The sequence below is a fragment of the Cetorhinus maximus genome, chromosome 13 (genome assembly GCF_964194155.1).
Source record: "Cetorhinus maximus chromosome 13, sCetMax3.hap1.1, whole genome shotgun sequence".
NCBI classification, from domain to species: domain Eukaryota; kingdom Metazoa; phylum Chordata; class Chondrichthyes; order Lamniformes; family Cetorhinidae; genus Cetorhinus; species Cetorhinus maximus.
This window is the reverse complement of record NC_135891.1, coordinates 119,321,075-119,333,229: the sequence shown is the minus strand read 5'-3', so window position 1 is coordinate 119,333,229 and position 12,155 is coordinate 119,321,075. Positions and strand designations below refer to the sequence as shown.

Here is a 12,155-nt window from a genome sequence, read left to right as displayed (position 1 = left end):
GGGTAGTAGCTACCCGGAAAGTGTCTTGCAGAGTAACCCAGATCAGGATCGAAGGGTGACATCAAACTTGAATTTTACAAATTGTAAAATTGTTGGGTGTCTTTCACAATCTTGGCAAGCCCCAAAGTGCCAATGAAATACTTTCTGAAATGTAGTCACTGTTGTAATGCAACCATTTTACACAAAGCAAGATCCCACAAACAGCCATGTGATAGTGACCAAATCATCTGGTTTTCACGGCTCTGGGTGAGGAATAAATCCTGTCCAGGACACTGGAGAGAGCTCTCCTGCTCCTCTTCAAAATAGTGCCATGGGAATTTTATGTCCACCTGAGGGGGCAGGTGGGATCTTGTTTAATGTCCTATTCTGAAAGACGGCAACTCCAACAGTGCAGCCCTCCCTCAGTACTGCACTGAGTGTTAGCCTGGGTGATGTGCTCAAGTCTCTGACATGAATCCACAACCTGACACAGAGGCAAGAGTGTTACCCACTAAACCATGGTCACCTTAGTATTTGTAAATAGTGTTTATATGTGTTACAAAATCTAGGTGGCTTTGAGAACAGAGTGATTCTTTGGAATTGGGGTTGAATTGAGGAGTTCCATTTGGGACCCTAGAACAGGGTGTGTTAAGAGTTGGAGGTGATATATTCAGTGACTGAATATTAATGTACAACCAAGCCAGTGTTTACCCTTCTTGCACAGGCCTGAAGGAGCCAAATCAGCTCGGAGGTGCTGGACTGTCCTCCTTAGAAACCTAATGGATCAGAAAAAAGACTGAAATATGACATCAAACACTAATCAGGCTCAGCTTCAGACCCTGAACTCTGGAAAGGAGCAGGATACTCCCAGAGCTGCTAACTGACTTCTACCCCACGGACTGATCCATGGCCCCAATTGCTCTCTGGCACCTCACCCAATTAGCCATTAGATGCTACAATAATGACACCCTGCACTTATATAGTGCCTTTAGTGTTATAAAGCTAATTCACTGTTTCTGTCCCTTCCTGCTGCACCATTCTCTCTGATGTTCCCAACAGATTTGAACATTCTCCTCTTTTTCATCTGTGCGATGGCCCCCAGCATCATCATCCACATTTCACATGTACGCTGAGAGCACCATCTCTACTGAACTCTCTGCATGTGACATCCAATCTCTGATCACTGGCAATTTCCTGCAGTTAAATATTGGGAATTCTTTGGTCCCTGCCAGCTATTCACAAACCTGCTGCCCTATTTGACCCTGAGCTGAGCTTCCGATCCCATAACCTCTTCATCACAAAGATCGCCTACTTCTACATCTAGAATATTCCCCGTCTCCACCCGTGCCTCATCTCATTTTCTGCTGAAATTCTAATGCCGGCTTTTGTTATCTCCAAACTCAATCATTCCAATGCTCACCTGGCCAGTCTCCAACCAGTCACCCTCTGTAAATCTCAGCTCACCCAAAACTCTGCTGCATGTATCCTAACTCACATCAAGTCCTATTCATCCACCACCCTGACCCAGTCCGACAACAGCTCGATTTTGAGATTCTCGTCCTTATGTTCAAATCCCACCCCCTTACTTTCTCTGGAACCTCCTCTGGCCCAAAGCTCTGCAAGGTCTCTGTGCTCTCCAATTCTGGACTTTTGAATATCCCTGATTTTAAATCGCTCCACCATTGGCAGCAGTGCCTTCAGCTTCCTGGGCACTAAGCTCTGGAATTCCCTCTCTAAACCTCTCTATTTCTCTTTCCTCCTTTAAGACATTCCTTAAAATCTCCCTTGGCCAAGCTTATGGTCACTTGCCCTAATATCTCCACGTGGTTCAGTGTCAAATTTTGTTTGATAATCGCTGCTGAGAAACGCCTTGGGAAATTTTATGAAGTTAAAGGTGATATATAAATGCAAGTTGTTGTTTTGTTGAGTTTTACAATGGGACTAGGCAGGGGAGTGGCACTAGGTGAACCGCTCCGGTAGCGACAACAAGCCTTTGTGCTGTACTCATTCTGATTCTATCAACTACAGCACTCATCTCCCCCAATCTTTCTTAGCTCCAGCACTCTACAGACTTTCCTTCCAGTCACTGCCACCTGATTTAATTCGTCGTCTTCTACTATTTGAGCACATTGATATCTCACGTGCCTTAACCCTTTAAAACGAAAGCAACTTGTGTTAACTGGAGAACTGTAAACTGGGCAAAGGAGGCCTGGACAGAACCTTTTAAACAGCAGCTGTTAAACTGCAACTCTTCGCTGACCTTTCAGCTCACAGCCTCTGTGCTTTGACACCATTTTAAAACGGCACAATATGGGTCAACAGTGGGAATTGATTTAATCACTTACGAGGCGAGTGAGTGAAACCAAAGTAACAATCAGGTTAATGAGTAATTGAACCGAAACTAAACTTATCAAAAAGCAAATAGAGCTGTGTGTAATAATGGGGCAATTGGCAGGCATTCCACCTCAGCATGATAAGATTGCGTGGGGCGTACAAGCTCCATCAACACAAGTCTTATTCAATATCTTGCAGCACCAAACAGTAAACAAAAAGCTGGTGGGGCAAACATCTCACCTCGCTGTAGTCCGAGACCCTCCTTGGGTACCTCTCGGCTGTGCTGCTTCAATCTGATTGGTGGAGGAGGGTTGCCAGAGGAAAAAGGCAGGGATGTAGGGAGGGGTTTGGCAAATTGCTCAGCCGATATTGTCACTGCCCAACTGTTTTCTTACAGGTTAAGACGACCCCAGGTTCCATCCACAATTTGAATGGAACTCATCGCAGCTAGGGCAGTGCTTAGGCTATTACAACTGACCTTTGCACTCCTAATGTCCGGTGGCTTTCGTAAAGTGTACATACCTGGACAGCAGGCAAGGGACAGGATCTAGCTCACCATGACATCTCTGGAATTCCCTCCCTAAACCTCTCCGCCTCTTTACCTTGCTTTCCTCCTTTAAAATGCTCCTTAAAACCTACCTCTTTGACCAAACTTTTGGTCACCTGTCCTATTATCTCCTTATGTGGCTCAGTGTCTCAATCTTTCGAATGAAGGGTCATCAACGACCTGAAACATTACCTCTAAGATAAAAGCAAAAAACTGCGGATGCTGGAAATCCAAAACAAAAACAAAAATACCTGGAAAAACTCAGCAGGTCTGACAGCATCTGCGGAGAGGAATACAGTTAACGTTTCGAGTCCGTATGACTCTTCATCAGAACTAAGGAAAAATAGAAGAGGTGAAATATAAGCTGGTTTAAGGAGGGGGTGGGACAGGTAGAGCTGGATAAAGGGCCAGTGATAGGTGGAGATAACCAAAAGATGTCATAGACAAAAGGACAAAGAGGTGTTGACCTCTTTGTCCTTTTGTCTATGACATCTTTTGGTTATCTCCACCTATCACTGGCCCTCTATCCAGCTCTACCTGTCCCACCCCACCGCCCTAAACCAGCTTATATTTCACCTTAGTTCTGATGAAGAGTCATACGGACTCAAAACATTAACTGTATCCCTCTCCGCAGATGCTGTCTGACCTGAGTTTTTCCAGGTATTTTTGTTTTTTTGTTTTGAAACATTACCTCTGTTTCTCTCTCCAAAGATGCTGCCAGATATGAATACTTCCTGCATTTCCTGTTTTTATTTATGTCTGAATCCTTGTCCGTTTTATGCTCCTGTGGAACACCTTGAGACATTTTTACTATGTTAAAGACACTATAAGAATGTAAATTGTTGTGGTGGTGGTGGTTCAATAATCCACACACTATTCTAGGTGAGGTACCAAAGGATCAGCTGGAGGCTGTGGAATAATATCTTCAACAGTGACTTCAGAAATGGTAGATAATGAAAATGAGAGATGCCAGTCCATTAGAACCATAGCAAAGTTACAGCACAGAAGAGGCCATTCGGCCCATCTTGTCCTTGCCAGCCCGAGGACACCCAGGTGCCCTTGCTAATCCCACCTTCCTGCACCTGCGGGTGCAGTTGCAGCTTACAGCACTTTAGGTGCAGATCTAGGTACTTTTAAAAAGAGTTTAATGTTTCTGCCTCTACCACCAACTTGGGCAGCGAATTCCAGACACCCACTGCCCTGACTGAGGAGTTATTGCTTTAGAAAGATACCAGAATGAAGTGTGCAGTTTCAGGGTTGTAAGGCCTTTAGTTTCACCCTTATGAGTGGAAAACTATTTTGTAACCTGTTGACAATAGGGATCTGCAAGGTGATCATTTACCTAAATGATAGCATGTCCTTGTGCATGGTTAAATTCACCTGTGTGCGTCAGTTGATAAATCCAATCCCTGTGCATTGACCTTCGTGCCAGTTCTCAAATAACAAAGGACTTCAAAAAATTACTACTGGGTCCTCAAGTTGAACAAGGTGCAAAGACCAATAAATGTTTCTGTTCAAAAGTCTCTACATTGGGTATTGGGTGATTCAATGGCATAAGAGAGGGTACTTTCTCCTTTTGGATCTGACTCTGAATTCATCACACAATCAAGATGGAAGTTTTCTTCCCCTATCAACTGTAAGGGTCCTAAGTAAAAGGTGAGGTGGTCTCAACTCATTCCTGGTGAACAGAATTCAGCATAAATTAGCAGCCTCATGCACAAAATTTCCAAAAGCATGGACTGAAAAAGTCCAATTGGCCCATCAACCCCTTTCCTCCAAAGCCCACGTTCGCTCTGCCCTATCAATCTGTATACCCATTAAATCTCCTTCCCTACTCCTCATATACTCAGTATTATCATGAACTCTATCCAGCCATTTATCTTGTGAGACAAAGTTCGAGTAAATATTCTGTGATTCCCAAAAGGATTAAAGCAGAACTCCAGAAATTCACCAGTTGTCAAATATTGGATTCTGGCCAACAGAGAACATTCCTTTAAATGTCCCCTTGCTGCCAATAGCAAGACTCAGCACGTCCACCACGGTATCTGCTCTATCTCTCCACCATTTAATCTCAATATTTATCCATCTCGACTGACCTCTCCTTTTGGTGTGACTGGGCAGAACACAACACACCCAGTTCGACCTAACCAAGTCGCTTTGTGAACTTCTCATTCTGGGAGTCAACTCTACCCTGAGCCAATTGAAACTGTCCCACTGAGATTCACTATCTCAGGACTGACCGATAATTGAACTAGGAACACTTCACAGGCTTGCTTACCCATTCCTCCACATTCGGTCCCACCTCTTCTTCAGCAAAACCTTTTTCCCAGAGGATATTTGGCTTCCCGTAATTCCAGATTTTCCGCCGCACTCTTTGAGCGAAGAAAGCAATAACACAAAACGTCAATGCCACCAGGAATCCACAAACAATCGCCACAGCCTATCGGCAGGAAACAGACAGGAACGGGATTAGCATTGTCTCCATACCGTGCAGGGTTAATCTCAAACTGTTGATGCTTTCCATTTCCTTTCATTCTCTCAGTCTCTGAACCTATTTAGATATGTCCATGTCTCTTTCTCAGTCTGAATGTTTGTGGCTCGGTCTCTATTACTCCAGATCTGTCTCTGTTTTTCTGTCGGCGACGCACTCTTTCCACCTGTCACTCCATCTCCTTTTGTCCTGAATGTCTCTCCATATTTCTCTGTCTCTACTCCACCTTTCTTTCTATGTGTATTTGGGCACTTGTGTCTCTTTCTCACTCTTGTTCTCTTGGTTTGTCTGACTCACTCTTTCTCTGTGTCCCATTTCTCTCTTTCCTGCTGCCAGCCTCTGTACCTCTTCCAATTTGTGTCTGTGTATCTTTGTTTCCTCCTCACTCTGTCTCTCTGTGCCTATGTGTTGGTCAGTATCTCACTCTTTCCATTTGTCATTCTCCCTTGCTATCTCTCTGAGTAGTGTGGCTCTTTCATTTTGCATCTGTCTCTCTCTCTCTCTCTCCATCTTGCTCTGCTTGTGCCTGTCTTTATCTCACTCTACTTCTGTCTGCATTGCTCTGCTTTTCAGTATCCATCTTCTTCCACCACTCTTGTTGTTTTTTTCATTCTGTCTCTCAGATTTTTCCTACCACTCTTTCTCATTACCTATAACAGAAAGTAAATAGGAGGCAGCAACAACATCATGTATTTTATTGAGTGCCTTTAAAAATTCCAGGGTACTTCACAAGGGCTTTATTATTTAAAATTTGACAATGAGTATTAGGACAGGTGATTAAAAGCTTGGTCAAAGAGGTTGGTTTTAAAGAGGACAAAGAGGAAAAGGGGCAGAGATGCTTAGGGTTGGAATTCCAGAGCCCAGAACCCAGCAGCTGAAGGCCACCAATATGGAGGGATTAAAATTGGGGATGCTCAAGAGACCAAAATTGGAGGTTCACCGAGACCTCGTAGGGCTGTGGGACTGGAGGTTGCAGAGGTAGGGAGAGATGAGGTCGTGGTGGGATTTGAAAACAAGGATGAGAATTTTAAAAATTGAGGTTTTTCTGGACTGAGAGCTAATGTAGGACAGCAAACACATGATACAAGGACTTCATGTAAAAACATCATTGCTCCTTTCCTCAATCTTCTCTAACAATTTGTTTTATGAAGCCAAGAGTCTAAATTCAACATGATCAATAATGGCCTCAGGGGATTAAAGTAACCAGTCTTTGAATATTCTTATGATACTCCACTAATAGCAAAGAGTGCTATTTGGTCGATGACTGCAATTATTTTCCATTGAGAGGATGGAGGCCATTCCCTGCCTGGGCTGGATTACGAGGCAGGATCCAAGAGTAAGGTCAAATCCTCTTGGCATTGTCTATATCAGATTAAGGTTGACCAATTACATTTCTAGCAATGGTCACCCACACACCTTTCTCCTTTCAGGATGGATTGTTTTGCATCTACCCACAGCAGTTCGATCCGGATTAGCCCAGCACAGGGTTACCAACTCTGGCTGGTCATTTCCTGGAGGGCTCATCATATGATCTCACCCACCTCCAAATGCCCCACCCCACACTCCCACTACAGGTCTCCTGACATGTCCATCCTTGTGATGATCCACCTTCCTATAACCAATTGGAAAGTGTTCAGACTTTGCTATCCATTTGGCTGACAATTTAAGAATGTTCAACTTGCATTTTGCCCCATCTCCAACCTCTTTAGAACTAATAAATGGAAATAGCTAAAGAAAATATTTTTATAAACCATCTGAAAAACAGCACCAGAGAGAACCAATATGGATTTGTGATGGATAAGCCAAATCTGATTAATCTAACTGAACTTTTATTGAAGCCATAAACCTGTTGTGTAAGGGTGTGTCTGAGGTTGGTGGCAGTATACCTGAAAACATTTGACGAGTTTCCACATAAGAGATTAGCAAAGAAGGCTCAAGTCAGGAGCGTGACTCCCCCACTTGCCCAGATGAGTGCAGCTTCAACAACACTCAAGAAGCTTCAAGACAAAGCAGCCCACTTGATCAGCATTCCATCCACCACCTCAAAATATTCGCTCCCCTCCACCATCAACGCACAGTGGCAGCAGTGTGTATCATCTACAAGATACACTGCAGCAACTCACCAAGGCTTCTTTGACAGCACCTTCCAAACCCACAACCTCTACCACTTAGAAGGACAAGGGCAGCAGACATATGGGAACACCACCACCTGCAAATTCCCTTCCAAGCCACCACCATCCTGACTTGGAAATATATCACCGCTCCTTCACTGTCACTGGGTCAAAATCCTGCAACTTCCTCCCTAAGGGCATTGTGGGTGTACCTACACCATACAAATTGCAGCTAGTGCACAGGTGGAAAAAAAACAGATCCAAAAGGCAAGTAAAATGTTGGCTGTTATCTCAAGGGACCTGAAATTTAAAAGGGGAGAAAGTTATATTTCTGTTGTGTAGAATCTTATTCAGACCCCATCTGGAGTAACTTCTAGATATCACAGTTCGGGAAGGAGATATTGACCTGGGAAGGAGGCAACACAAATCCACTAGAATGATAGCAGAGCCCAAAAGGTTAAAAGAGGATTGATTATATAGACTGGACTTGAGTTTAGATGACTAAGATGTGATGTAATCGAGGTGTTTGATGATAATGAAAGGATTCGATAGGGTATATAGAGAGAAACCATTTCCTTGGAGAGTGGAGGGGTGGGCAGAACCTTAAAATTCGAGCCGGGCCATTCAGGGGTGATGTCAGGAATAATTTCTTCACACAAAAGGGAGTAGAAAACTGGAACACTCTCCCTGCAAAAGGCTGTGGATTTTTAAAAAAAAATCTTTCACAGGGTGTAGGTGCTGATGGCTAGGCCAGCATTTATTGTCTATCCCCAATTACCCTTGAGAAGGGCAATATATGCTGGCCTAGTCAGCAACACCCACACCCCCTAAAAGAATGAAAAAAAAATGCTGACAATTTAAAATTTTTAGACTGATTGATAGATTTTTGTTAGGTATGGGTATAAACAATATGCAGCAAAGGCAGGTAAAGAGAGCTGAGGTACAGATCAGCCATGAGTTAAATTATTAGTGGAAAAGGATTGAGGGGCAGAATGGCCTCCTCCTAAAATTCCATTCCTACAATTGAGTTGGTTAATGTAGAGCAGAAACCAAGGCCCTTCCTAGAGTTTACAACTTGGGGTGGTGAAGTTTATAATTCAGCCATTGTGAAATCATAAACTTTGTCATATTTTAGCAATAAACTGGCACAGAAATGGAAGAACAAATTTACGTTTTAACCAAAGGCTGAGGCACCACATCAATAAAACGTGACTCACCTCTTGAGGATCCACAACACAATAGTGATATAGATACTGATTAGTCATCATCATGCCACCTCCAGAATAGAACTGGCTGCACATCATCCTCATCTGGGAATAGTACATGGATCCTCCACTCCCGGCCGTGGGATTGACCCCCATGATGTATACAATGCTGGCAATCAGCTCCAACCCACCCAGGATAGCGCTGAATATCAGCAACAACAGGTAAAACTTCCGGCTTCTGGAGTTTTGGGACTTGCTAACACTGGCAATGAAGAAGGCCAGTACAACAATAAAGGAAATGGCTGCCATCGCAATCATGAAGCCAGAGGCAGCCCTGGGGTCAGTGTGGCCACCATAGCCACCATAGCCACCCATCCCAGGGTAATAGCTGCCACCACCACCACCACCAATTCCCCCCATCCCAGGATAATAGCCGCCTCCCATCCCAGGGTAATACCCGCCTCCTCCCATCATTCCGCCCATGCCATAGTTGTAACCATACTGCCATTGCAACGTAGATGCCACACACGCAAAAATTGTGAGACACAGGAGTACGACAATGCCCTCTAAAATACGGATGATCCCGGGTGGGGAGCTCCATTTGTAGAAGTGTGGCTTATCCTCAATGTAGTATGAGCCTGGTGGAGGGGAACGCACATCATATTCATAACTGACAACAGAGGGTCCGTGTAGGATGGGTTGGGTGAAATGACTTGGGCTATAGGCAGGCGGGCTCCCCAATGGTCGGTTCTGATACATCGTGACGGTAAGTCCCAGGCAATTATTTTAAAGGTGGTTTACGTGACCTGGAAATGAACACAAAAAGGAGGAAAATTTACCAGTAAGTCAACAGCATTGTATAAAGAGGCGGAGACTGTGGCTGAGACCAAGTCAGTGTGTTCAGAGATGGGAGCCATGCTGAATTTAACTTGGGCTGAAGCTACTTAGCCACCCACTCCGTTTGAATTCAGATTCACTCCCTTTTGACTTAATCCAGATGTTAGATGCTGAGTAATCCCAGATGTGAATGGTCTCTGTGTCCATCAGCAGACAACTTAGTGCCATAGACCTGGGCAGGAGCAGACTTCAATATCCATGAGGTGGGAGGTGGGATCTGAACACCTTCAGTCTAATGCGAAATGTTTTTAAAATTAACCAATTAACAATGAAAAGCTTTCAAACTGAGTTTGAGTAAGCCAGAATTCAACGCAAGTCATAGAAATATGCAGCGCAGAGGGAAACCAATCGGCCCATCAGGTCTGTGCTACTCATTGAAATTGGTTTCACTCCCCTACTCTTTCTCCATCACCTTACAAACTAGTCATAGAGCAAAATAATTGACTACTAGTTTAGCCTTGGTGCTATTTACCAATTTTAACATAGTACTAGCTTAACTGATCAAGATTAAACTTGTCAAAAACAGAATTACCTGGAAAAACTCAGCAGGTCTGGCAGCATCGGTGGAGAAGAAAAGAGTCGACGTTTCGAGTCCACATGACCCTTCAACAGATTCTGTTGAAGGGTCATGTGGACTCGAAACGTCGACTCTTTTCTTCTCCACCGATGCTGCCAGACCTGCTGAGTTTTTCCAGGTAATTCTGTTTTTGTTTTGGATTTCCAGCATCCGCAGTAGCTTTTTGTTTTTAAGATTAAACTTGTGCTTTGCGAGTCTGTTATGTACCTACCAAAACCAATTTATTGTTAATTTTGTCTTGATCATTTCTTACCAAACTTAAATTGCCAGTTTAGCTGAGTTAATTCATCAGATTTAAAATCAGTAGTCGTTTAGTTTATTAGTCATTTATCAAATGTACTTCAAATGTTGCTAGTTATTTACAAAACTTAACTGCTGAAACAGAAAGTGCTGGCAATATTCACCAGGTCAGTCAACATCTGTGGAGAGAGCAGTAGTTTAGGCTTGTTAGTTATTTACCAAACCTAAACTAGTTTAAACTTATGTTTCTTATCAAACTAGTTTCGTTCTAATGTTGCAGGTTCCATTTCAAAGTAAAGGTGCTTTATTCATTGGGTTCCCCAAATGAAATATTACTGGAAATAGTTGAGTTGGGATCCATTATGTTCATTTTACCTTCTGCTGAAGTAATTGAAAAAGTAATCACTTTCCTCTTCCTTATGGGAGGAAACCTCTTGTCCTCACTCCATCTGGACTTGTATGTGCTTCCAGTCCCACACCAAACTCGTTGACTCTCCTCTGAGTTGGTCCAGCAACCCAGTTGTATCAAAGCCATTACAAGTAGTTGAAAAAGTCAGCTCACCACCACTTTCTCAGGGCAACTAGAGGCAGCCACATCTAAGGTTTTTTTTTTAAAAAAAAATGGGGTGTCAGCCTGGATCATGGGCTCAAGTTTCTGCAGTTGGATTTTGAAATCAGGACCTTCTGAGTCAAAGGACCAGAATGCTAACCACACTGCCACAGCTGGCACTTACACTGAATCTAGAATGAAACTAAAAGGACTGACAGATTTCTGAGCTTCCATCTAATTCCTAATTCAATTAGAAAACAAAAAAAAAACCACAGGAATTCCCTGGGATTGGGAATTTGTTTGGGGAATTTGTTTGAGGAATGTGTTTGGTAAATTCCTGGTGAATATTACAGGAAAAATGGTAATCCTGTTAAATTACAGACCCCAGGAACCGATTCCAATCCTCTTCCCTCGTGATATAAATCCCCTGTCAGGGTATTAACTGGAGCACAGACTCTCAATCCAATTTACTCCAGAACAGCTCCTGATTTTGGATTGTAAAATATGAAAAGCTGCTCTAAGCCACTTGTAGTAAATTCTTTCCAGAGAGCTTCCCGTGTTAATCAGGACTATTAATTTTAACCTTCCCAGAATGATTAACAAACTAACGTTAATACCTAAAGACCTAACTTTTGACTGAGGGGGAAAATATTTATAAAACAAAACCACACAAATATGATAATTCTCCAAAGCCTTAAAAAAAAAGATTTTTTTGATCATTTTCCAGAAATTAAACGAAGTTTTCCCCCCTTTCAGCCTCGGAGTATCGAATCGCCCCAACACACATCACAGAAACTAGGTTTTATTTCCAGGGCGATGACACCAGTCATCTCCCAGTGAATAAGATTTTTTTGTCTCTCTGCAGCCAGTTATTCCCAACTTGCAACACAATTATTCTCCTCCCTCCCGAGTCACTCACCTACATTTCCCACCTGTTCAGCCTTTCCACTCTTTACGTCTTATTTGTGCACTTAATTTGCATTTAATTACCATGGCAACTCTCAAAAGACGGGACTTGAAACAGACAAATGTAAATATCTCAATTTATCCGGAGATTCCCCCAAACTCGCACTTGATGTGGACATTTCACACTGAACTCTGAAAGTCTTACCTTTGCAACTCAGAGACTGTCAGCCTGAGCGCCCTGGAGGCAATTGCTTTGTTTTCCCCCTGAGAACAAGTCGAATTAAAACAAATGTTTGATCTCTCTGACCCGGGGCAGGT

The 12,155-nt window shown here is 43.2% G+C and overlaps 1 protein-coding gene across 1 annotated transcript in view; it reads right to left on the bottom strand.

Moving 5' to 3' along the window:
- Positions 1-12,155, bottom strand: part of LOC144688328 (uncharacterized) — a 46,578-nt gene that overhangs the window by 12,677 nt on the left and 21,746 nt on the right. The window contains exons 6-7 of the mRNA XM_078554757.1: positions 8,680-9,447; positions 5,139-5,300 (exon numbers count right to left, since the gene is read on the bottom strand). Of these exons, the coding sequence (XP_078410883.1) occupies positions 5,139-5,300; positions 8,680-9,447 (930 nt within the window). The remainder of the gene's footprint in view (positions 1-5,138; positions 5,301-8,679; positions 9,448-12,155) is intronic.